Source organism: Dipodomys ordii, unplaced genomic scaffold (assembly GCF_000151885.1).
Source record: "Dipodomys ordii isolate 6190 unplaced genomic scaffold, Dord_2.0 Scaffold64, whole genome shotgun sequence".
Classification (NCBI taxonomy): Eukaryota; Metazoa; Chordata; class Mammalia; order Rodentia; family Heteromyidae; genus Dipodomys; species Dipodomys ordii.
In genome coordinates this window covers 1,655,848-1,681,158 of record NW_012267280.1, presented here as the reverse complement: position 1 = coordinate 1,681,158, position 25,311 = coordinate 1,655,848, and the positions used below count along the sequence as shown (strand labels likewise).

The following is a 25,311-nucleotide window of genomic DNA, read 5'->3' as shown; positions in this document are numbered from 1 at the left end:
GCCAGGAGAAGCACTTTAAGGACGACGAGGAGGAGGACGATGAGGCCACCAGCCCCGACGGCCCGGGCCGCCTGAATGTAGCTGGAGCCGGCGGAGACGACGCTGCGGGGGGCCCCGGGGCGGCCGCCGCCCAGGCCCCCTTCACAGCCAGGCTCGCCTGAAACCAAAAAGAACAGAAACTCCGAGACCGAGAGGAGCCACCCCACCCCAGACACAAAGAAACCTATCTACGTACAGATATCTATCTATCTATCTATCTATCTATATATATATATACAGATATATATATATGACGTCACAGAACTAGGATACTGCTTCTCAGATTTGTCGCCTTCATGAAGCCCCCTCCACAGGGCCCCTCCTGCCCCCATGTCCCCCGCCCTGTCCGCTGGGGGGGTCTGGGCTTGGCATGGGGTCTTGTGGGGCGCCCACTATGGGCAGGGGGCCTGATCCGAGCCTGGTTCTCCAGCCCTGGGCTCCAGGCTGGATTGGGGTGACTGGGGGGGGGCGGGGCCAGGGCCAGCTCTCGTGCCCCTCCCCTCTGGGTTTCTGTGAGTCTTCAGACAAGACCTTAAATGATCTCTGTCTGCTCTGAGCGGACGCTAAATGGTCCCTGGCCCCCCACCCTCCTTCCTCAGGGCACTTACTAAAGGGGGGGGTCTTCCCCTCAGTCCTCCCCACTGGCCTCCCGCCTCCCGCCCCGCCTGTGACCTCGCACCTCTGCACCCCTCGGCCGCCGAGACACAAACCTATTTATTCCCAGGCCTGGGGACGGGGGCAGGCTTGGGGGCTGCAGGGGGTTCCAGGGTGGCCCGGGCTCCCGCCACCTTCCTCCATGGCACTTAAACCTGGCGGGAGCCTGGGACCACCACTCAGGGCTCCCCTACCCCCAGCCACCCGAGACCCCACATTTGGAGATTGCAAATGTCTGTCTTGACCCCGTCCCCCCAAGCCCCTCCCCACTTTTTCAAGCACTTTTTAGATTTTTTTTTCCTCCTGAAAAACAAAATTTATATATAGATATAATATATATATATATACACATGCACACGTATATATGGATGTCTGTCTGTCCACGTGTGTGTATATGTGTGTGTGTATATATATATATATATGATATACTTAGAAGTGGCGGCAGGATGGGGTGAAGACAGCCAAGATCGGGGGGACCAGGGTCTCAGAGGGCGGGGGGGGGCAGCGAGGGGCGAGGGAGCTAGAGGGTCCGAAGTTCAATGTCACAAAAGCAATAAAAACCAAGATTTTACAAAATGGAAAGGAAGAATGAGAAAACCAACCACAGGCAAGCAACCACATTAGAAGTCTTGGCACTTTGTAACAGAACGGGTACTTTATCTTAATTCTTAATTTAAAAACATGTTTACAAGTTGTATCCAACTTCTATGAAAAATTGAAAAGACAAAAAAAAAGCGAGAGAAAGAGAGAGAGAGAAAGCAGAAGAGAATTCCTAAAAGTCAATTTATTTTTGTACAAAACAATAAAAAAAAAAAACCCCACCGCAAACATAGAATCCAGTTTTGTTCCCCAAGGCTGACGGGGGCGGCCAGGCGGCCAGGTAGCCATTGAGGGGCCTGCGGACCGTCCTGGGTGGGGAGGGCCTGCACTGAGGGCAGCCATGGGGTCCCCCAGTCTGTGCCAGCCTCCCCCCCCCGCCCCCGATTCTCCTGCATTTGGTCTTGGCTCGGGGTGGCCGCCCCTGGGGCTCCCTCCTTCCTTGCCCCCCCAGCTCAGGGATGGGCCCGAGAAGGCTGGCCTTCCAACCAGCCGGACCACCCAGCCTCCCTCCCCCTCCCCCTCCCCCCCACCTGCCCTCCAACATGGCTGTCCTCCTGGGTCACCATCTTGGACGTGCTCCCCCCATTTTTAATCAAAGGCACTGACTGTAACTGGCTCGCACCTGTCTTCCCCCCAATCTCTGGCTCCCCAAAGGCCCGGTGTTGACCGAGCCGCAGGCCACGGACAGGGACCAGAGGCCAGAGGCGGAGGACAGCGCTGCCGGCTCCAGGAAGCCCCTCCTGGCTGCATCGCAGAGCCTCGCGCGGGACCTTCCTGTTGGTGCCTGGCCAGGGGGGGGGTCCCTGCGTTCCCCCACTTTTGTCCTTTTGTTTTTAAAGGGAAGCTTTTGAAGAAGGTGATAATTTTTTTTCTCTCAGTTTCTACTGGATAGTTTTTGTCCCCTCCCCAGCCTTTCAGCACCCCGAAATGTCTCAGGTTTCCCCCTGCGGGCCAGCAGAAGGGGCAGGCCCCAGCCCCCCCCCCAAGTGTCACTGTCACCAGGCGAGCTGTTTTGGAGAACAAGCTATCAAGGCTGAGCTGGGAATTCGAGCACCCCAGGCCAGGGGCCACCCCCTACTCCCCAAGAGGCCCCCCCCGGGGGGGACAAGTTCTTCCCCCCCCCCCGCAATAAAACCAACTCTCAAATCACATGTCCTGCTAGGGGTGGGGGCCTCTAGACATAGGGGGCTGGCTCTGTGGGGACCCTGGTAGGAGTAGGGGTCCACAGCCTGCCAGTGGCAGTTTTGAACACAGACCTCCTCTGGAATTGCACTAGACCCTTGCCCCCCAGCTCCGCGCTCAGCTTCCGCCAGCCCTGCCCCCCAACTCTGCCTTAACCGCTAGCCCGTCCTGGGGGCCGCAGCGTCTGCATGGGCCCAGAGCCGGGACCCCCGCCCCCCGCCCCGTCCCCCAGCCCAACCCGGCCCTGCCCCAACTCTGCGCAATCACATACTGTATATAGACGTGGATCGATTTTATTTTTATTCTTTAAATTAAGGTCGTGATAAAGGTGTTGCCAAAGATACTGCTGAATTTACGTGTTTCAGGAACCATTTGAGGAGGCTGTTTGTCTTGGAGGATGTTACAGAGAGGTTTTTGTTTGGTTGTTTGGGGTTTTTTTTGTGTTTTTTTTTTTGGTGTTTTTTTTTTTAACTGCCTGGTACAAACAAAAAAAAAAAAAGGAAAAAAAAAGACAAAACCAAGTGAAATTGTTCTTTTCATCATCACCTGGTGAAGAGTGGGTGCTGTGTGCGGGTGTGTGCAGGAGAGTGAGGGCCAGGCCTGGGGGGGGCGTAGTTCCAGGCAGGGGTACCGCCTGCCACTGTCCCCAAATCTGCAGGGCCCTAGAGAGAGGAATGGCCCTGTGTAGTAGCTGCTCCTTGCCTTGCCCCCCTCCACCTTTTGAGATTAAAAAAGAAAAAAAAAACAAGAAATAAAAAAAAATAATAAAACCAACTACATGGAAACTAGTGAATGTAAAGCAGAGCCTGGACTCAGCGGGTCATACCAAAGTCCACCCAGCCAGAGACACCCCTGCACCGCAGCCAGAGACTTACCACCCTAATGTATACAGCTAACCGTGGCTTCCTCCTGAGGGGGTCCTCTGGGCCATGTCAGGCACAGTCAAGGTAGCATGTGGTAAACTGAGGCAGGGATCAGCTGCATTCCCCAGGATGGAGACAGTCCAGGTAGCCAGAATTGTAGATGACACAGGGACACAGGCTAAGAGGAATACCAGAAAGGGGGCCCGGGGGGGGGGTAAAGGAAAAAAGAAAAGCCAACAAAAAAAAAAAAGCAAAAATCCTATTTTTTGAGAGAGAAAGATATTTATATTTGCAGTTTTATTTTAAAGAGTTATTTAAGCTGAGGAAGCAGCCTTTCCAGACGGGGCCTGGCTGGCGCAGGACAGGTCAGGGCCTTGTGTGGGCTCAGTGCTAAGGGGTCGCAAATCTCAGAGGTCAGACGAGCTAGATTGACATGGGGTGGGGGTGGGAGGCTAGGAAATGGAGAGGCCAGGGGACCCCAGCCTGTGGCTAGGGCTGCCTAGAGCTATGGATGGGTGGTCTCCTGCCACTCCAGGTCTGGATATGAGGTGCCTTGGATTTGGGGGGCCAGGCCTGGCAAGTCGGGGGGTGGGCAAGGGGTGGTGCCCAGGGGTTACAGAGCACAGACAAGACATTCCATGGACTGTATTCGAGAGTCTTTATAAAGTGGGGAGATTTAACAAAAAAAAATCAATGGATAAAAATGCACTTTTTGGGGGTGGGGGGAGAAGCTTTAAAAGTAATAAAAAAACAAAAAACATAAAAGATGATTAAAAAAACAAAAAAATTTCATTTTTCTTGTACATAAAAAAGAAAAAAACCACTAAATGCAGCCTGTTACGACCGCGGCCGCCTCCTTGCCTGATTTCTATGTCGTGTGTCTTGCTGGGGGGGTGCCGGTGGGGGGGGTGGGAGGTGGGATTCCCCCCACTCAGACCCTCCTGTCCATCTTGGGCAGGGTCCCGGATGTGTGGCTGGGTGTCAGGATGCGCCCCGGGAAGGAAGGTGACCACAGCTCTGGGTGGCCAGGCAGGGGGTAGTGGCCCATGGGTGCTGGAAAGGGGCCGAGGGCAGCAAGGACACTGGCCGGGCCTGGGTGCTCATCCCAAGTCAGCCCCAAGGTCTACAAGATCATGGGTGTGGCCTGAGGCCATCGAGGTCCCATCCCCAGCTGTCCCCACAGACAGCATCCTTCCTGAGGCTGTGGGGCCTTCTCTCTGACAGAGTGGCAGTAAGTCGTTGCAGGCCCTGAGCGAGGAGTCTCCCTCCCCGGGCTCCCACTGTTGCAGCCAGCCATGGTTCAGCCAGCAGGGCTGGCTGGGGCGGGGGGCAGCACCTGATCTACTCGGAACTCCTTCCTGGAATTGGGCACAGGGGACTGGCAAGGCCTGGCCTCGCTCCTGTCTGGCAACATGCTCAGAGGCACAGAGCTGTGTGAGATCACCCGGGGAGCTGGCTGCCAGCTAGTGGGTGTACATGGGCTGGGGTCCCTGGGCTACTCAGGCAGCCCTGAGCCGCCATGACACCCCGGGGCCTGCTGAAGCCCAGGCTGTAGCCACACATTAGGACGAGATGGGCAGGAGACCCCACTTGACGTTTCATCAAGGTACAATCTCCACACCAAACAGCTCACCTTTTTTTTGGGGGGGGGTCTGTCGTGGGGCTTGAACTCTGGGCCTGGGCGCTGTCCCTCAGCTCTTCAGCTCAAGGCGAGCGCTCTACCACTTGAGCTACAGCGCCACTTCCAGTTTTCTGGTGGTTCATTGGATATAAGAGTCTCGGAGTTTCCTGCCCAGGCTGGCTTTGAACCGTGATCCTCAGATCTCAGCTTCCTGAGTAGCTAGGATTACAGGCGTGAGCCACCAGTGCCTGGTTCCTGGTTTTTAATACACTGTCCAGTTCCGGAACATTCCATCCTACCAAGAAGTTGCATCTGCATGAGCAGTTACCTTGTCCCTCCACAGTCCCTGCCCCCCTGGAAGACATCTCTGAACCCACCTGTTGTTCACATTTCCTACCAATGGGGATCTTGTGTGTGTGTCCTGGGGCTTGAATTCAGGGCCTGGGCAATGAGCTATTCTTGCTCAAGGCTGGTACTCTAGCACTTGAACCACAGCTCAACTTCCAACTTTTTTTTTGGGGGGGGGGCCTGGGCGCTGTCCCTCAGCTCTTCAGCTCAAGGCTAGCGCTCTACCACGAGCCACAGCACCACTTCAGTTTTCTAGTGGTTTATTGGAAACGAGTCACACAGACTTCTGCCTGGGCTGGCTTTGAATCACGATCCTCAGATCTCAGCCTCCTGAGTAGCCAGGATGACAGGTGTGAGCCACCGGTAGCTGGCTACTTCCAACTTTTGGAGGTTCACTGGAGATGTCTCACAGCCCGGGCTGGCTTTGAATCACGATCCTCAGATCTCAGCCTCCCAAGTCACTGGGATGGCAGGTGTGAGCCACCAGCGCCTGGCAGTGTGCGGCCCTTTTATGTGCCAGGGCCTTGCCCTGCTCCTGGCAGTGTGATGGTCCTGCCGACAGGTAGTGACCATCCCATGGCCGTCTGTCCCGGTTCATCACCTTTAGCACTTGGTGGGGGCAGCTTGAGGCCAGCACTGGCATTTCCCCCCGCCCAGTGACTTGGGCCATGTCCCCCAAGGACAGCCTTGGGCTGAGGATGGAGCATCCCCGCAGGGACAGGACAGTGGCCGGGACCCCAGCAGCACACAACACCTCAGGATTCCTCAGTGGCTTCACCGTGACCTTTTTATTTGCATTTTTAAAAAACAATTAAATTAGAATACAAATATTAGAAAACAGCGCCCGGGCTGCCAGTGGGGCGTGGCCGGCGGAGTTCCTCGCGAGGCTGCCGGCCGTCCTCTAGACCTGAAGGTATTGCTTCCTGACTCGGAGAGTTCTGTGTAGAATCGGTGGCTGCCCGGCGCCGGGCCTGGAGGTCTGGAGGCCCCCCCTTGCCCTCTGAGACCCCCCCCCAGCAGAGGGGGTTCCGGACTGGTGTGGTGCAGGCCAGGCCCTGTTGGAAGAGAGGCTCCCAGGGAGGGGCCGGGAAACCCAAGAGCAAGACGAAAAGGAGGAGCCAGCGGGAGCCCCGCGCCCACCCGCCGGGCGGCGGCATCTGTGCTGCTCCATAGGGAAGTTAACCTGAATTGGAGTTACCGAGGTAGCTGGCTAGAAAACTGAGACCCCCCCCACCCCACGCCACACGGTGCCGCGCCTCTGGGGCCCACCTCCCTGGGGAGGCCTGGCCCGGAGCCCAGCCTTCTGAATACCAAGTTATTGCACTTTCAAAAAAATACAACACATCTGTGGCGCACACCCTCCCCAACCCCCCCCCAAGCCCCCCGCCCCCCCCACCCCTCCATGGCTTCTTAGCTAGGATGCTCGCAGCACAGCAAGGCTGCCAGGGCTCCAGCCTGTGCATTTTGCGGAGAAAGCAAGGGAACAGACACAGCCAAGGGCGAGGGTCACCAGCCAGGTCTGGCCCGTGCCCACCCCATGGGTCCCCTGCACCAGCTGGAAGGGTCCCGGGCATTGCAGGCAATGGCGGGGCGGGGGGGGGGAGTTTGTGGGGCGTCCTGGGTCCCAGCTGCTCACCACTTGTGGACCCCGCTTGGGCTCGGGCCTGGGCTCCAGCTGGGGAGGTGGCTGTGTGGTGGCTTTTGCCTTATTCTTCAAAGTCGGGGTTTTTTTTTTTTTCTGTTTTTTGTTTTTGTACTTTTTTTTTTTTGTCATTTTACTTTTTTTAATCCCCCAGAGGAGTCCAGAGGTACAGGTGCCGGGAGCCAGGGGCGGAGCGGAGAAAACAAAGTGACCCACGAAAGGAAAGCAAAGGCCTCCTCCTCCCCGCGCACCCCGCGCCTGCGCGCCCGCCCTCGATGGTGAGCACCAGTGAGTGTCCAGCGGCCCGCGGTCAGCAGGCTGGCACCAGGCCCTTCTGGAAGAGGCATCGGCGCTTGGGCCGAGGACCCTCCTCGTCCTCGTCATCCTCCTCCTCCTCTTCCTCCTCGTCCTCTGAGGAAGATGAGCTGTCCAGCGTAAGGTCCACCACATCGGCTCCCGGCTTCCCATTCTCCACACCCGGGGCACCCGGCCCGCCGCCCGCACTGCCCAGCGGGCCGCTGCCACCGCCACTGTTCACGCTGGGGGGCGGCAGGAGACCGCTGGCATCGGAGGCGCCTGCGGGTGACAGGGATGGGGCACGGGCACTCGGGATGCTGCGCTCCGCAGAGCGGTGTCCAGGGGCCGGGGGGTGTGGGGGGGGGGGGGGGGGACTCACCAAGCACCAGGATGGGGCCCTGGGGGCTGCAGCTCCGCTCCTTCTCGGCACGGATTGGGCACCACGAGCCGTCCACCAGGTACTCGATCTCATCCGCATCCTCACACTCGCTCAGGATCTTGGACAAGAGCCTGGGGTGGGCAGGTGGGTGAGGGTGGGTGGCCAGGCACCCCTTGGCCCGCTCCCGGCTCCCGGCCAGAAGCCAGGGCTGAGGGCTATGGAGGCCAGGAGGGGGCGGGGTCTCCAGGCAGCTCCGCCTCCTCCTCCATCCCAATACCCCCCCCTTTTTTCCAATACTCTATTTTTAGAGAAGACAAACAGAGGCCTAAAAGGCGGGGCTCGATGCCATAGGCAGGGAAACCCCATATAGCGAGTGGGGGACAGGCCCAAAGCGGGGGTACTGGTTGGTCCACAGAGCCTTGGGGGAGTCACCAGGGGCTATGTGCCGTCCCGGCCAGTCGGAGAGACAGAGGTCTGGTAGGGGCGGATGGTGCCCAGACCCCCTTCCCTCCCCCCTGCGCCCCCCCCCCAGCCCAGCCCCGCCATGCCGCCTGGGGCCAAAGCTGCACCCACTTCCAGGTGGCCTGGACCATGCAGCTCAGGGCCGCTCTCAGGGGCCGTGGAGGCTGCCCCGGCCCCATGGTCTCCCACACCCGTTCACGTGTGTGTGGATGGCGCTCTGCGTGGCCCAGGGTCCTGCCTGTAAACTCTCACTGTCCTGACAAGATGGAGACGGGCCCTGGCGTCTGCACCTGCCCAGCCAGAGGCCCTGGAGCGGTCAGAGGCGCGGGGGGAGGGCACAGGCCACAGCTGCTGGCCTGAAAACAGAGCAGCCATTCAAGCCAGGTCCTCCGTGGTCCCAGGGGCCGGCTCCCTGCACCCAGGCGGGGATAGCGCCCTGGGCCTTCCGGGAGGACCTGGCCTCGGAGCCGGTGGACCTGAGTGCAAGTCACTGGCCTGGCCATCTGGGAGCTGGGGGAGCCTCCTTATCTGAAAAGGAGGGTGTCTGGCCAGTGACCAGGGGAAGGACGTGCGCTGAAAAAGGGGTCTGCTGGGGAAGACAGGGCAGAGGCCTCTCCCTCCATTACCGTCGGGCTCCATGCTGGTTGAGTGACTTGGGGACCAGAGGGGTGTAGCTGGAGGCGGCATGAGCATCAAGCCAGACAATGGGGCTCAGGTTCTAGAAACTCAAGACCTGAGCAGTCTCTCTCGAGGGGAGAAGGGTGCATGCCTAGTCGCCCTGTGGTGCAAGTCTACACTGTGGGTCAATGCCAGGCTGGTGCCACCTGGGAGTGGGTGTGGCCAGAACTTGGGGGAGGAGCCAGCAGAGGTCACCACATGGGGACAGTCGCTCCCAGAGCCCCTCAGCCGTGGAGAGCTTGGCTGGTGTGAGGAGGAACAAAGAAAAGTCACAGTGAGCCAGGCACCAGACGCTCACACCTGTCATCCTTCCTCAGGAGGCTGCGATCTGAAGATCACAGTTCAAAGCCAGCCTGGGCAGGAAAGGCATGAGACTCTTTATCTCCAATGAAACACTAGAAAACTGCAAGGGGCCCCACGGCTCAGAGAGGTAGAGCGCTCGCCTTGAGTGATAAATGCTCAGAGACCGTGTTCAAACCCCATGATTGACAGAAGGTCACCATGGCCGATGGCGGGACCCCTGTGCCGCCCTGCAGCCTCGCACGCGGCCAGGAGTCGGCCTTTTGCTGACCATGTCTCCCAAGGGTTTGGCTCCACTCTTTCAGGCACACCAGGGCCCCAGGGGGCATGCTCCTTGGGCCCCGAGGCTCACCCGTCGATGATGAGCTGGTCGTAGGGGGCAGGCTTGTCGCACACCGGGCACATCCATGTGGGCTTCTTCTCGTTCATCTGCAGGTAGAAGACGGCGTCGAAGCACTGCAGGTGGGCGCAGGTCTCTGCCCGGCAGGGCACCGACAGCCGCATCTTTACCAGCTGTGGGAGGGCGGGGTGAGTGGGCTGTGCCACCCCAGCCTCTCATGGGCCCGTATGACTGGGGAGACAGCGCTGGGCAGAGGAGAGGCTGTGCGGGACCCCCACCCTGCACCCACCCGGCACCGGACTCACCGGGCAGATGAGGGAGACCCGCACGCCCGTGGTGGCGATCTCGCTGTCGGGGTCCAGGCGCAGCTTCTCCTTCACTGTGGCGGGCAGAGGGGCAGAGGTGGTGTCAGGGGGGGCAGGGTGCTGCGCTGGGCCCCTAACACGCAGATGGGGAGACCCACGCCACAGCACCAGCGTCATTCGTCTCTGACCACAACTGGACGAAAGCACGCATGCCCGGATACTGGTGCTGGCGGCCCCGCAGGCTCCCACCCTCTACAGAGCTGCTATGGACTCCAAGACTTTTCTAGAACAATCTGGACAGCACAGACCCACAGACAGCACAGACAAGCACTGTGATCCTCACTCTGCCGCAGAAAGGCCACTCGGGGAGGGGACCGAGCCGCCCCTGCAGCCTCGCCTCCAGGACAAACGGACAGCTGGCTCTTGCCGCGGGAAGAGCCTCGTAATGGGGGGCGGCCTTGCCCCACTGGGGGCGATGCTCCCCAAGGTCAGCCCTGGGGGCATCTGGTGTGTGCCCAGCCCCCCAGACAAAGGGCAGATGGCCTCTCCCTCCTTGGCTGCCAGGATGCTGCACCCCGCCCTCCTCAAGAATCAGCACAGCTTCCTCTTGCTCCCCATCCCTGACCTGAGTGTCCCCCACCTGCCCATGACCTGTGTCCTCTCTCTCCCAGGGGGCCAGGTGAGGACCTGGCTGCTGCTGGTGCTGAGCATGGCCACGGCCGTCACACTCCAGTATGAACTTCTACCCAACACTCCCACTCTACCAGAGCCCCAGGCTGAGCGGGGCTAGGGGCACTGCTACCCACCCCCCCATGTCAAGACAGTGCACGAAGCAGGAGGGGCCTGAGGCATCAGCCAGGCTCCTAGCCCACGGCCAGGCCTGCCCAGCACACACCAGCCCCATCCCCGGGGCAGTGAGCAACGTGGCTGCTTCCCTCCCTGCTCCCCCCGCCCCCTCACCCCGGGCCAGGGACCAGGCAGTAGGAGGTTTCAGCAGCCTGGGGCTGGGAGGAGCCCACAGGCTGGGAGGCCCAAGTAGCAGCCACAAGTCAGGCCCAGGTCTGGGGACAAATGAGACCCTCCCCACTGCTGATCAGAGTGGCCCAACCCCTCAGGCCCCGAACACCGGGCAGCACCCTGCTCTGAGGGACATGGCCGGGCCTGATCTCACCGCGCGCCTCTGCTGGGTAGGCGGGCTGAGGCGGCGGCTGTGCTCCAGCCAGGTGGGGTCCAGGCAGCCCGCACTGTCCCTCAAGGAGCACAGATGGGTTTTTGTTGAGAAAGTGACCACCAATGACTTGCCCAGCCACACAGCTGCTTGGTGGCGCTCGATGAGGACCACAGCATCTGCTCTTGCCAGTCTAGGTACAGCTGTCTTTCTCAAACTCTTAAGTATTGGGTGTTGTGTGTGAATGTGTGCATGTGTGCGTGCGTGCGTGCACGCGCACACATGCGCACGCACACACATACACATGCTAGTCCTGGGGGGTTGAACTCAGGGTGTGGACGCTGTCCCTGAGCTTTTAGGGCTAGCACTCTACCACTTAAACCACAGCTCCTCTTGTGGCTTTTGGTAGTTAATTGAAAATAAGAGTCTCATGCACCGGGTGCTAGCGGCTCATGTCTGTAATCCTAGTTACTCAAGAGACTGAGATCTGAGGATCGTGACTCAAAGCCAGCCTAGGCAGGAAATGCTCTGTGAGGAGACTCTTATCTCTTCACCACCTAAAAACCAGGAGTAGCACTGAGGCTCAAGTGGTAGAGCACTAGCCTTGAGCAAAAAAGCTCAGGGACAGTGCCCAAGCCCTGAGTTCAAGCCCAGACTGATTAAAAACAAACAAAAAAGTTCCATAGACTTTCCTGCCCAGGTTGCCCGCAAAGATGCTCAGATCTCAGCCTCCTGAGTAGCTAGGATTATGGGCGTGAGCCACAAGTGCTTGGCTCTAGCTGTTGTTTTTAAAAGCTTCTTGGGGAATCTGGTACCACTGGTTCAGGCCTGCAGAAGGTTCATTGGACTCTTCATAGGAGTATTAATCATCACCAAAAAGCTGGAAGTGGAGCTGTGGCTCAAGTGGTAGAGTGCTAGTCTTCAGAAAAAAAAAAAAAAGCTCAAGGATAGCACTCAGGCCTTGAGTTCAAGCTCCAAACTGGCATAAAACAAACAAACAAACAAACAAGAGGCAGAGATTAGAGGATCATGGTTTGAGGCTACCCCAGGCAGGTCAGCAAGATGCCATTTCAACCAACAAGCCGTTTGTGGGGCTACAAGCCTTTCATATTAGCTATGCGGGAGGTCATGGGTATGAGGATAGCAGTCTGAGGCTGAACTCGGGCAAAAACTTGTGAGACTCCAGCCCCCAAAGATAATTAAATCAGCCGGGTGCCAGGGGCTCACGCCTGTCATCCTAGCTACTCAGGAGGCTGAGATCTGAGGATCGCGGTTCAAAGCCAGCCAGGGCAGCAAAGTCCAGGAGACTCTTGTCTCCAATGAATCACCAGAAAACTAGAAATGGTGCTGTGGCTCAAGTGTTAGAGCGCTCGCCTTGAGCTGAAGAGCTCAGTCAGGGATAGCGCCCAGGCCCAGAGTTCAAGCCCCACGACCAACAAAAGCAAAACAAAACAAAAGTTAAATCCCAAAGGGCTGGTGGTGTGGCTCAGCTCTAGGTACCTGCTGAGCAAGGGAAGACACTGAGTTCAAACCAAGTTCAAACTCCAGTACTGCCAAAATGAAAAACAAAATAACCCTTTTGTTACAAGCACCGCTCACCTGAGTGTCTACCCCGGGGCAGCGGCCCTCCTGAGGCTCTGAGCTGCTCTCAGAACAAGACCCAACTGTCTGGCCCCTCTCCCCCCAGGGTGGCCCTTGCGCCACCACCTCGGTCACCACCCCACCCCAACACCTCCCTGGCCACGCCGGTGCTTCACAGCGGGGAGGGTGGGCAGGCCGGGGCGGCCCAGGGCCCCAGTCTCTGGCTCTGGCCACAGGCCAAGCGTGTGCTCACCCAGTGCCTTGCACAGCTCGGGGTGCTTCACCCCGATCGTCTTCAACCTCTGCAGCAGCTCCGACGACGTCAGCTGCCGGACCAGGTAGAGCGCCACGGAGTAGCTCTGCACGGGGCACAGGTGTGGGGCGGGTCAGGGTGCTGCGACGGGGGGGGGGGGGGGTGAGGGCGGGCGGGCAAGCGGCTCACCTTGCCGTAGTTTCCCCACGTGACAGTGATGCGGTTGGTGGCCGAGGACAGGTACATGAGGTGGGTGAGGTTGATGGGCCGGCAAGGCCGCTTGGGCTCCACGCCAGGCTTGTTGGAAGGGTAGTAGCCCTGGGGGGACGCGGCTGCTCAGGCCCCTGCAGCGGTCCCCCTCTCCCCACACCTCACCCCGCCGCCCCTGTGAGGGCGCTCACCGGGACGGAGCAGTAGCTGTGGTTGACCTTCACGGCGATGTTCGGGGGGTACTGGTCCTCCTGAGGGCAGCTGGTGTCTGAGTAGCAGATTCTGTAACACGGGGCGACCCAGGGGCTGCAGGGGCCACACTGGGTCCAGTGAGGGTGACAGGGGTTGCGGGTATCTGGGCTTCAGGGTGAGCCCCAAGAAGGCAGTGGAGAAGGGGGTGCGGATGGGGGGGGCGGTACAGGGCAGGGGGCGTACCTGAGGACCACCTGCACGGCTTTCACTCCAGGTTGAAGCTCTCTATGGATGCACAACAGGACCCAAGGGAGGAAGAGGGGGTCAGGGAGGCAGCGTCACGCCACGCCACGCCACACTGACCAGCCCTTTACCACCCCAAGCAGCCAGAGGCTGGCAGGTGGCATCAGCAACACCTGTCCCATGCTGCCCAAGTCCCGCCCTGAATCCCCTGGAGAAAAGAATAGCTCCTGGCCTCGCTGGGGGAGCGGGCATCGCTCAGGGCCTTGGGGGCCAAGGTGGGTCATGCAGGGACACCCAAGGACACGGTGTGTCTGCTCAATGGCCAGCGTGGTTCTGCTGCAGCTGGAGCAGGCGCGCGGCCGGCTCGCGGCCTCACCGGGGACCCAGGGCTGTGCCTGGGGACACCTAGCTGTCGTGATCAGGCGCTCTTGGCATGGAGAGGGCGCAGGGCCCAGAATACCACCCCAGAGAATTACCAGCAGTGTCCGCGGTGTTGGGGGTGGGGGGAGGAGGAAGCTTGTTAAAAGGGGGCGTCTGGGCTGGGAAGGTGGCTCAGTGGTAGAGTGCTTGCCTAGCATGCATGAAGCCCTGGGTTCCATTCCTCAGTACCACATAAGCAGAAAACACTGGAAGTGGCGCTGTGGCTCAAGTGCTAGCCTTGAGCAAAAGAAACTCAGGGACAGTACCCAGGCCCTGAGTTCAAGCCTCAGGACTGGCAAAGAAAAAGGTGGGGAGGGGGCTGGGAAGGTGGCTCAGTGGTAGAGCGCTTGCCTTGCATGCCTGAGGCCCTGGGTTCGATTCCTCAGCACCACATAAGCAAAAAGAAAAAACCCGGAGTGGCGCTGTGACTCAAGTGGTAGAGTGCTAGCCTTGAGCTGAAGAGCTGAGGGACAGCGCCCAGGCCCAGAGTTCAGGCCCCACGACCCAAAAAAAAAAAAAAAAAGAAAGAAAGAAAAAGGTGGAGAGGGGAAAAATCTACCTCTGGAGGGATAAAGGGTCAAAGTACATGTCACTCTAGGGTCAAAGGTCAAAGTACATGCCATCCCCAAGCAGGAGAGGTATGGGGCCTAGGTCAGCCGGGGGTGACCACTGAGGCGGAGGGCGGGGCCGCACACCTGGAGCTCCGGATGAGGTCCACCTGTCTGGGTGTCAGGGCGAAGATGCAGGGACTTTCCTGAAGCTTCTCGGCGTTCTGTGGGACTGAAGGCAGACAGGGTCAGGGTCATGGCCACGGCCAGCCCTCTTCAGACCAGGAACAGGAAACAGGAAGCTGCTGACAGCTGGGGACTAAGGCAAAGCCATCCAGGGCGGAGTGTGAGGGGGGACGCTGGGCAGGAAACAACAGTGCTACCTGGCTGTGGTCCTGATTTAGGGGCCCTCGTGGAGCTCAGGCCATGCAGGTAAGAGATGGTGGCGCCCCCTGGTGAGCCCTGCCTGCCCGCCCTTGCTGGCAATGTGCCCTTCAGCGGTAGCCATGGCGGCGCTGGGGCCCCCGGCGCGGGGCCTGCAGGGGCGAGGCACCGGGCCTCCCAGGGCCTCCCAGGGCACAGGAGCAGAAGGCACAGAACTGGCTGCCGGCAGGGACAGAGGGCCGTGGGGCCTTACTCACAGTCACACCACCACTGGAGCAGAGGGCCGGGAAAGTTCTGAGGGCAGTGGGGCTCTTCCCTCTCATAACTGACAGAGCCATGGGGGCTCAAAGAGAATGCTTTCAGTAAGCGAGGGATGCAGTACTCCTACATCAGGGGGACACCGGCAAAGCCATACCTGGGGACCGGTGGGGGCAAGTAATTGCTAATTAAAAAAAAAAAAAAGCAGAAGCTGGGCACTGGTGGCTCACGCCTGTCATCCTAGCTATGCAGGAGGCTGAGATCTGAGAATTGCAGTCCAAAGCCAGCCCAGGCAGGAATGTCCATGAGACTCTTACCTCCAATGAACCACCAGAAAACCGGAAATGGTGCTATGGCTCAAGTGGTAGAGCGCTAGCCTTGAGTTGAAGAGCTCAGAGACAGCCTGCAGGCCCAGAGTTCAAGACCCACAACCGACCAAAAAAATAAAAAGTGGGATAAGCCAGGCTCCAGGAGTTCATGCCCTAAAACACCTGAGATCCAGAGGACTGTGGTTCAAAGTCAACCTGGGCAGAAAAGCTGCCGCAAGACTCCATCTCTAAAATAAACAGTAGCCGGGCACTGGTGGCTCACGCCTGTAATCCTAGCTACTCAGGAGGCTGAGATCTGAGGATCTAGGTTCAAAGCCAGCCTGGGCAAGGAAGTCCGAGAAACTCTTATCTCTAATAAACCAAAAAACCAGAAGTGGCACTGTAGCTCAAATGGTAGAGTGCTAGCCTTGAGCTGAGGGACAGCGCTCAGACCCAGAGTTCAAGCCCCATGATCGACAATAGAATAAAATAAAATAAACAGTAGCGGGGCGCTGGTGGCTCACGCCTATATATCCTAGCTACTTAGGAATTTGAGATCTGCGGACTGCATTACAGTATCATCCAGGAGACTTTTTTTTGGCCAGTCCTAGGCCTTGAACTCAGGGCCTGGGCACTGTCCCTCTTTTGCTCAAGGCTAGCATTCTATCACTTGAGCCACAGCACCACTTCCGGCTTTTCCTGTTTACGTGGCGCTGAGGAATTGAACTCAGGGCTTCCTGCATGCTAGGCAAGCATTCTACCACTAAGCCGCCTTCCCAGCCCCTACGAGACTCTTATCTCCAATTAATCACAGAAAAAGCCAGAAGTGGATCTATGGCTCAAGTGGTAGAGTGCTAGCTTTAGCTAAAAAAGGAGCTCAGAGACAGTGCCTAGGACCAGAGTTCAAGCCCCAGGACTGGCGAAAAATAAAGTATAATCAGTAAAAACTCTGGCCGGAGGCATGGCCCAAGTAGTAGTGTCAGTGGAACAAGCAACCGTAGCAAGCAGGGGTCCTGAGGTCAAACCCCATTACTGGCATGACTGGTAAGTAGGCAGACAGGTCGATGGGCAGACACCCTGGAAGTTTGGATAAGGAGCTCTCTCCTGAGGTTTTTGTTTGTTTTCGGTCTCGAACATGTACCCTTCAGCTCCAGGCGAGCACTCTACCACTTGAGCCACAGCACCACGTCCTCCTGAGTACTTTTGTTGGGTGCTGAGTGTACACTGCACTACACAATAACACTCGGGAGGAGGGGACAGGGAGCAGTCCCAGCACGCTCATGTGTTCCCAAGCCTTCAGATGTCCCATCCCTTGCAGGGAAGGCTGCCCTGTTTCCAGAGACCCCAGTGTCCTCTCTGGGTGACTTGTATCTGTCATCTGTCAGCACCCTGTGTGCTAAGGTCTTATTTGGAGACAGGATTTTACTACTATGCATCCAGGCTGGCCTGCAACTTGAGATCTTCCTGCCTCAGCCTCTACAGTGCTGGGATTTACAGGTGTGGACCAAAATACCTTGCTAGACACAGTTTTTAAAAATCCAATGGAAGCCCTGGCTAGGGGAGTCCCTGAAGAGGGGATACGAGGCCTGGGCCCCTGGGCTTGGGACACTGGAGGGACATGCCTAGTTTCACCCTGCAAACTACTTAGAGCAGGGACAGCCAATGCTCCCATAAATTATGGCCCCAAAAGCCCTTCCAGGGGCATGCTCAGGCCAGTGGTGCCTTCTGTGACCTCTCCCAGTGAAGGGCTGGGGCAATCACAGGGCTGACTAGCAAGGATAAGGTCCTGAGTTCAAACTCCAGTTGCCACCAAGAGTAAAAGTCTTTTTTTTTTTTTTTAAAGGGCCCTGGCCAGGCGCTGGTGGCTCATGCAGGTAATCCTTGCTACTCAGGAGGCTGAGATCTGAGAATCACAGTTTGCGGCCAGCCAGAGCAGGAAAGTCCATGAATCTCTCATCTCCAATATACCACTAAGAAAAAGCTGGAAGCGGCACAGAGGCTCAAGTGGTAGAGCACTAGGCCTTGAACATAGAGAAACTCAGGGACAGAGCTGAGGCCGCGTTGAAGCCCTAGGACCAGCACTAAAAACAAAACAAAACAAAGGGAACCAGGTGCCAGTGGCTCACGCCTGTCATCCTAGCTACTCAGGAGGCTGAGATCTGAGGATCACGGTTCAAAGCCAGACCATGCAGGAAAGTCTGTGAGATTCTTATCTCCAGAAAACCAGAACTGGCACTGTGGCTCGTGGTAGAGCATTTGCCTTGAGCTGAAGAACTGAAGGACAGCGCCCAGGCCCAGAGTTCAAGCCCCACGACTGAAAAAACCAAACAAGCCAAAACAAAACAAAAAAACAAAGGGTTCTGTGGACAAGGCCAGGTGCCTATGACAACCGCCTATGACTGCCCCCTGACCCCAGCAGGCCAAGTGCCAGAACCTTCTGAATCCCAACCTGGAGACCAGGTGATGCAGAGGCCAGACCTAGGACTCTTAGAAGCCGGCGGCTGGGGTTCAGATCCAGCCCTGGAGGGCCTCCCCCCCCCCCACAGGCTGCTTTCTCTGGGTGCCCAGGAAGAGGCGGCTGCGGCCGGCTTGAGTTTGTTTGTTAAGCACTCGCTGGTCCCTGGGCGATAGCAGACTGTGGAGCCAGGGCTAGGGCCCAGAAGGAAGGCGTCTAATTGGGGAGCAGACGCGCCCAGATCTGCCCAGGTGTGTGGGGAGCAATTACTCCAGGGCAGGGTGCAGGGAAGGCCTCACAGGGCTGACATCTGAGCAGGCGTGGGGGGGGGGGAGAAGGACGCTGGACGCTGGACACTGGCTAGGAAAGTCAACACGCCATGCCCCCCTGGCCTGCAAGGTCTCGGTGTCCAGGGCTGGTCCCTAGCTCGGAAGGCCACGCCAGTTTCTCTTTGACCAAGAATCAGGAGTACTTCCTAAGGGCTCCTGTGTGTAGGTGAGGTTGGGCCGTGCCATTGTCCCCAAACCTGCTTCTACCAGGCTGGCCAGGGGCAAGCCAGCCACTCCCTCATCTCCCAGCTCCCTCCAATCACCCGCTCTCCCAGGCCTTCCTGGATTACATCCCCAGCACCCACAGCACTTCTACTCCTCATTGGAGGTGAGTTCAAACCCCAGGGCATCACAGACCCTCTCCCTCAGCCCATCTCTTGGCTCCGGGATGACGGGTCCAGCGGAACCCTGTCCACAGTGAGTGTGGGACGGGTCCCACCCCCCAGGCCTGGACTCCACAGGGGCTGCCACCACCTCCCCCTCGCCTGCCAGGGCCTTGGCACTCTTGCTGAGTCTTTTTCTTTTGGTTTCCCTGCAGTGTTTGAGACCAGTGTCTTTTTTTCCTTTCTTGTTTCTCTTTGTGCCAGTCCTAGGGCTTGAACTTAAGAGCTTAGGTACTGCCGCTGAGATTTTTTGCTCAAGAATGGCACTCTATCACTTGAGCCACAGCTCCACTTCTGGCGTTTTGCTGGTTAATTGGAGAGAAGAATTTCACAGGCTTTCACAGACTGAGCTGGCTTCAAATCATGATCCTCAGACCTCAGCTTCCTGAGTAGCTAGGATATCAGGCTTGAGCCACCTAGCACTAGAACCTGGCTCCCGTGCCTGCCAGGAAAATGGTTACTACTAAAGTCACACCTCAACCCTGTCTTGCTATGTGGACCAGCTGGCCTGGAACTCACCACGCTCCCGCCTCATCCTGCCAAACAGCTGGAATGACAGGCATGACCACCTATATTCCTCTTCTGGAACACTCCTATCCGTCCCTGTGCTTTATAAACTGTAGCCTGCCCTCTTTGCCTGACTTCCTGCAAGACCTGCCTCCCACCTCTACCCCTTTGCTCTGTGGGCCAGCACAGCATTAGGTCCAGGAGAAGGGGTGGTTCTGTGCGAAGATCATATCTGTGATCTTGGGATCCTAGCTATGGAAGTCACAGACAAGAAGATTGGAGACTGAGTACATCCCTCGGCAAAAACAAGAGACTACCTGAAAAATAAGGTAAAAAGGACTAGAGGTTAACAGGGTGCTGGTGGTACACGTCTGTAATCCTAGCTACTCTTACTCAAGAGGCTGAAATCTGAGGATCAGAGGCTGAAATGTGAGGATCATGGTTCAAAGCCAGCCCAGTCAGGAAAGTCTGTGAGGCTCCTACCTCCAATAAACTGCGCGCGCGCGCGCACACACACGCACGCACGCACACACACACACACACACAGAACTGGAGCTGTGGTAGAATGCTAGCAAAGCTTAGGAACAGGCCCCATATTCAAGCTCTGGGACTGGTATTCCTTATTCCCCCCCCCCCCGAAAAAGTCGGAGCTGGAGTGGCAGGGTGTCAACTGCTATGGGTAGGCACATGGAGTTTGAGGCCAGCCTGGGCTACATTATCTAGTCCCTGTCCCAACAAACCAGAAGAGAAAGAAAAGCTCCTTCTGGCTGCTGACCACCAGCCCGAGGGGGTGGAGCTAGGAGGAGGCCGGTCAGCTGGACAGGTGGACATTGGCTGCCAGGACTGGAAGACTAGAGGTAAAGTGAGCAGAATGGCAGGGGGGGAGAGGGGGAGAGGGAGCAGAATGGTTCCAGCCCACCCCAACAGCCTGCGGGGGGGGGGGAATTCTGACTCCCCCACTCTGGGATGAATGTGACTACCCAGGCTCCAGAGCACAGGATAGAACCCAGACAGTTCCAAAGGACACCATACCCTCAGCCTCTTTAGTGACTCTAAAGGGTCCAGTTTTGTTTTTTTTTTTGCTTATGTGGTGCTGAGGAATGGAACCCAGGGCCTCATGCATGCAAGGCAAGCGCTCTACCACTGAGCCAACTTCCCAGCCCTAAAGGGTCCAGTTTTAAGCATAAGACACACCAGCAATGCTGGACACTAGTGGCTCACGCCTATAATCTTTACCACTCAGGAGGCTGAGATCTGAGGACTGAGGTCTGACACTAGCTAGGGCAGGAAAAGTCTGTAAGACTCTTAACCACCAATTAACCACCAAAAAGCTGGGTGGAGCTGTGGCTCAAGTGGTAGAGCGCCGGCTTTGAGTGACAATGCTAAGGGATAGCACTTAGGCCCTAAGTTCAAGCTCCAATACTGACAGCCATACAAAGAAGACACACCAGCAAGCTGGACGAGAAGCCGCAGTGATCCCCACAGCCCTCCGTCGGCTGTGTCCCTGCCCCAGCACCCCATACTCGCCCACACAATGGGCCATTCAGTGGCATGAGCGAGCCCCCTCTGCCTGGCACTTTCCGTCCCATGCCCCCATGCCAGGAGCACACGCCCCACCCTCCTGGGCCCTCGAGGCCACCATCCTCACAAATGCACAGTAATGGCTCCTGACACTCCGAGCCCAGGCTTAGGAGGAAGGTGAGGGGCGTGTGCGTGCTGCGCCAGGCTCCTCAGCCAGCATCAGTGCCACCCAGCTCTGGGCGCAAGAGCAGCTTGGGGTTCGCCTCCCCAACTCCCATACCCACTCCCACGATGGCCTCTTTTCTCGCCTGCACCCCTTGGTCAGGTTCCAGCTGCTAATCCTCAAGCAACACAGGGGCCGTGTGTTCCTGGGCCCTGGATCAGGCAATGGCCTTCTGCCTTGGCCTGCCTGGCTCCTGGCTGGAAAGCCACCCAGAGACCCCTGTGCTAAGGCCGCGCAGGTGCTGTCTGTGGGGAAAGGGGTCGTGCTGGGAGGACAGATGAGCCTGCTGTGGCAGCCTGGGCAAGGCTCCTAACCTCTCTGAGCATGGGCCCTCCCTCAGAAGTGGCTCCTGTGTCTCTATAACGGCCAGCCATGCTCTCCTGGGCTCGGGGTCCAGCTCCTGGTCTGCGGCTGCTCTGCCTCCCCTCCCCCACCCAGCACACCACCGGGGTGATTTATGGTTCCTGTCTGCCTGGCGCAGGCTCTAGCCCAGAGCTCAGAGCCAGCATGGTTCTTCCGGGGAATCGGATCGGAGCCTGTGGGCCTCGCTCCGGTTAGTGGGTCGTGGCCAGGGCAAGGAGGAAGGGGCAGCAGACAGAACTGGCCCCTGGTCAGGCCTCAGGCGATGCCAGCACTCCATGGTGGGGAGAGCCATGCCCAGGGTGAGGTGCTTTGAACCACCATGGGTTCCGGAACATGAGGCCAACTGCCTCCAGCCTAGAGTCTGTGCTCTTCCTAAGCCCCAGGAAGCCCCTCAGGACCCCCAGAGCATGAGGGCCCATGGTAGGTGGTGCCCTGGTGGGATGGGGGGTTTGCTCTCAGGCCTCCCCGCTATGGGGAGGGGAAGGAAGGGAGGGCGTGCGGCCTCTTTGTTCTAAGTGCAGCAGAGGCTGCTGGTGCAAACAGGGGAGCAGGCTCTCCCGGAGATCAGGTGACCAGGGTCCCAGGGGGGGCCCAGGGCAGTGATGCATTGTGGGGCGGAGCAGTGGAGCAAGCGGGAGGCCAGCCCACCCTGCAGGGAGGAGGCCCGTCATGCCCTACAGGGAGATCCAGTCACCTCCGGCCCAGACCCACCAGCACCCAGCCTGGCTCACACTTCCCTGTGACTTCGGTCATTCTCCAGACTCCTAGAGTCCAAACTGATCTTCAGAATCGCCCGCCATTCCCGAGGTCCCCATACTCTTCCGGGGAGAGCCCAGAGAAGGGAGGAACTGAAAGAGCACTCAGGCTGGGGAAGCCAGCCAGGAAGAACCGGGGATGAGCTCTGATCCCCAGTCAACTATTAGGCCAACCTGCTCAAAGAGGTTCTGGTGCCAGTCTCCTGCACCATGCAAGGTCTCAGCAGAGCACACCAGAGGGTGGAGCTTTAGATCAGAGTGCAATGGCTCACACCAGAGGAAAGCCAGCATCAGGCAGAAGGTGGAGGCTCTGGGGGCTGCAGGATGGAACCCATGCCAGTCCTTCTGCCCTCCCTCTCCTGCAGCCCCGCCAGAAACCACAGCCCTTCTCCCAACCTCCTGCAGCCCAGAGGCAGCAGGCAGGAGGGCAGATCAACCATCAACCACTCCTCATTCTCCCCCTCCACCAGAGCAGGGGAGGGGAGCGGAGGGGGCTGGCTGGCACTAGTCTGTGCTGAATGGCGGCGCATGCCAGAGAGGCCCCAGGGCCAGGCAGGAAGCTGGGTCAGCAGTGGGGGAGGCATGGAGGTTCTGAACCACTGGGCCCAGTGGGGGTGGAGAGGGTTGGGGAGTTAAGACCCACCCACTCTGCCACAACAGTGAAGGTACCAAGGAAGGCGGTGTACACTGCAGTTCCAAGTGGGGTGCCGCAGGAGGCCACCCACGGGAGGGCAGAGGGCTCTACCTGTCTGTCCGTGCTGCAAGCCCAGCTCCTGGCACTGTGAGGCACCTGCAGATGCCCATAAATACTGGCTGTGAGAGCACGTGGATGGGAGGGTAACCAGGCAGCCGGACACAATGGGCCAGGTCTCCAGCTGATGGTGCCAGTTGAGTACCTAGTAAAAGCTGGGTGCTGGGTAGGAGCCCACCAAGGTCAGGAACGGCTGTCTGGCTCTGGCTGAGGGGCTAGGGGGACCTGCCACTGCGAGTCCGGGCTGGTAAGGCCTCCTCTGGCCTGAACTAGGGGCAGCATCTGAGGCTGAGACCAGGCGCCCAGCCTCCCTGCAGCCTAGGTGACAGACACTGCCAGGGAGAGGGCCTGGCCTGTCCACACTGCTCCTACAGCCAAGTTCTAGTTCCCAGCTCCATCAACACTGCGACAAAGAAGCAGAGACAGGAAGGACAGTGGAGCTTGGATCTGTCATCTCCACCCTGTGGCCCCCAGCCTGAGCTGGCTGTCAGGTTACCTGAGGCCTCCTTGCTGGGAATGTCCTCCCTCCAGATAGGTCAGAGGGTCACACACCATTTTTCAGCCCCTTTCTACAAGGACTAAGCACAGGTCACAGTGAGTGGAAGGCCTCTGTGTGAGTGATGGGAAAAGTAACGGAACAGGGCAAAAGGGAAGGGGTGGTGTGGCCACACCTGTAAGCCCAGCACCGGGGAGGCTGAGGTAAGGAGATGGGAATTCCAGCCCCATTGGGCTCCTAACAAAGGACTGTGGCTTCCAGCTGGGCCGTGTGTGTGCTCACAGAAGCTGGCTCTCTACCTCCCTCTCAGGACACTCACTCTGGGACACCAGAGCCACCAGGCTAAGGACATTCAGATAACTTATGCATGCAGCCTCCACAGTCTGAGGAAGGGCTCTTCTAGCCTCAGCCAACCCTTCAGATGAGTGGCCCAGTAGGTGGCCCACATTCTACAACCTCAGAGGTATGAACCAGATGCTCCCAGTTTACTGCAAATCTGTCCACAAACCCACAGCTTATTCTGTGTGTGTGTGTGTGTGTGTGTGTGTGTGTGTGTGCGTGTGTGTGTGTGTGTCTGTCTGTCTGTCTTGGTCTTGGGGCTTGAACTCAGGGCCTGGGCACTGTTCCTGAACTTTTGTGCTCAAGGCTGGGGCTCTACTATTTGAGCCACAGCCCCACTTTTGGATTTTCAGTAGTTCATTGGAGATAAGAATCTCAGGAACTTTCCCAGCTGGCTGGAACTCTGATCCTCAGATCTGTCTTTTCAGTAGCTAGGAGCCATGGGTGCCCGGCTTCCACAGCTGCTGTGTTAAGCAGCTGGGTTGGGGGCAATTTGTTTCGCAGGTACAGTAACCCACAGTAGACCCAGTGGCTTTGCTGCCAGGAAAGACGAACCCCAGGGTCCCTCGGGACAGGCGGCGCAAGGCAGCGGCTACTCACCTAACTCGGTGGGCTTCAGCAGCTCGTCCAGCATGTTGAAGAAGGGCAGCTTCACCAGGCGGACTTCTGGCTTGAGGGTCTTGGCAGGCAATCGTCCAAGTCCATTTAGATACTTTCCGTAGAGCACAGGGTAGTCAATATTGGGGCCCGACAGCGGAGTCCTGGGTACCGTGCCAGCCCGGTCGTAGGTGGAGTGCACGGTAAGAGGGTCCAGGGGCCGGTGGGGCTGTGGGCCAGGCTCCACGTTCTTCTTGGCATAGCGTGTCTCGTAGAGTTCCTTGATCTTCTTGAACAGCTCCGGGCTGCAGTCGAACTGCACCAGCTGCAGGGCCCTGGTGACCAGCTCGTGCTTCAGGCCACTCTTGCTGCGGCCCACGAATCCCAGCAACATCTGGAGGTCGGACACGCGGAAGCTCATCACCATGTTCTGAGGGAAGCAAGCACACACAGCGCTCAGGGAATTGCATAGCACTCGGGCACACGGAAGCTCATCACCATGTTCTGAGGGAAGCAAGCACGCACATGAGTGCGCACGCACACACACACAGCACTCAGGGAAATGCATAGCACTTGGGCACATGGGAGCTCATCACCATGTTCTGAGGGAAGCAAGCACGCATATGCGTGCGCACGCACACACACACACGCACACACACAGCACTCAGGGAAATGCATAGCACTCGGACACACGAAAGCTCAACACCATGTTCTGAGGGAAGCAAGCACGCACATGAGTGCGCACGCACACACACACAGCACTCAGGGAAATGCATAGCACTTGGGCACATGGAAGCTCAACACCATGTTCTGAGGGAAGTGCACGCACGCACACGCACACGCACACACACACACACACACACACACACACAGCATTCAGGGAAATGCATAACACTGGGACATGCGGAAGCTCATCACCATGTTCTGAGGGAAGCAAGCACACGCAGCGCTCCGATGGCCTGTTGGGGGGTGTCTGGCTGACCCAGGGTGTCCGAGAGAGAGCTGTTCCAAACCATCCTGTCCACCACCAGGAAGCCTGCCCCCCTCCAACTTTCCATGCGGCAGGAGCTCCTCCCACTGCCCCGCCCCCCACATCTATTTTAGGTTCTTCTTTTTTTTTTTCATCATCTTTGCACCTGAAAGCATCACCAGGGCAGGAACTGGCAATCTTCCCCATAAACTGGCTCTTCCCTGGGCTGGGAAGGTGGCTCAGTGGTAGAGCGCTTGCCTTGCATGAGGCCCTGGGTTCGATTCCTCAGCACCACATAAGCAAAAAGAAAAAAGCTGGAAGTGGCGCTGTGGCTCAAATGGTAGAGC

The 25,311-nt window shown here is 58.1% G+C and overlaps 2 protein-coding genes across 2 annotated transcripts in view; one reads left to right on the top strand and one right to left on the bottom strand.

Annotated features, from left to right (window-relative positions):
• Positions 1-1,032, top strand: part of Zbtb7a (zinc finger and BTB domain containing 7A) — a 5,336-nt gene extending 4,304 nt beyond the window's left edge. Inside the window, exon 3 of the mRNA XM_013022642.1 lies at positions 6-1,032. Within this exon, the coding sequence (XP_012878096.1) occupies positions 6-161 (156 nt within the window). The 3' untranslated portion in view covers positions 162-1,032. The remainder of the gene's footprint in view (positions 1-5) is intronic.
• A 6,037-nt stretch (positions 1,033-7,069) lies between these two features.
• Pias4 (protein inhibitor of activated STAT, 4) lies at positions 7,070-24,421 on the bottom strand. The gene is made up of 10 exons (XM_013022935.1): positions 23,998-24,421; positions 14,473-14,557; positions 13,358-13,399; positions 13,114-13,204; positions 12,902-13,030; positions 12,713-12,818; positions 9,711-9,784; positions 9,418-9,578; positions 7,626-7,756; positions 7,070-7,525 (listed from the first exon to the last, which is right to left on the bottom strand). Exons 1-10 carry the CDS (start codon positions 24,419-24,421, stop codon positions 7,260-7,262), a joined length of 1,509 nt encoding a protein of 502 aa, XP_012878389.1. The 3' UTR covers positions 7,070-7,259.
• Positions 24,422-25,311: the final 890 nt, after the last annotated feature.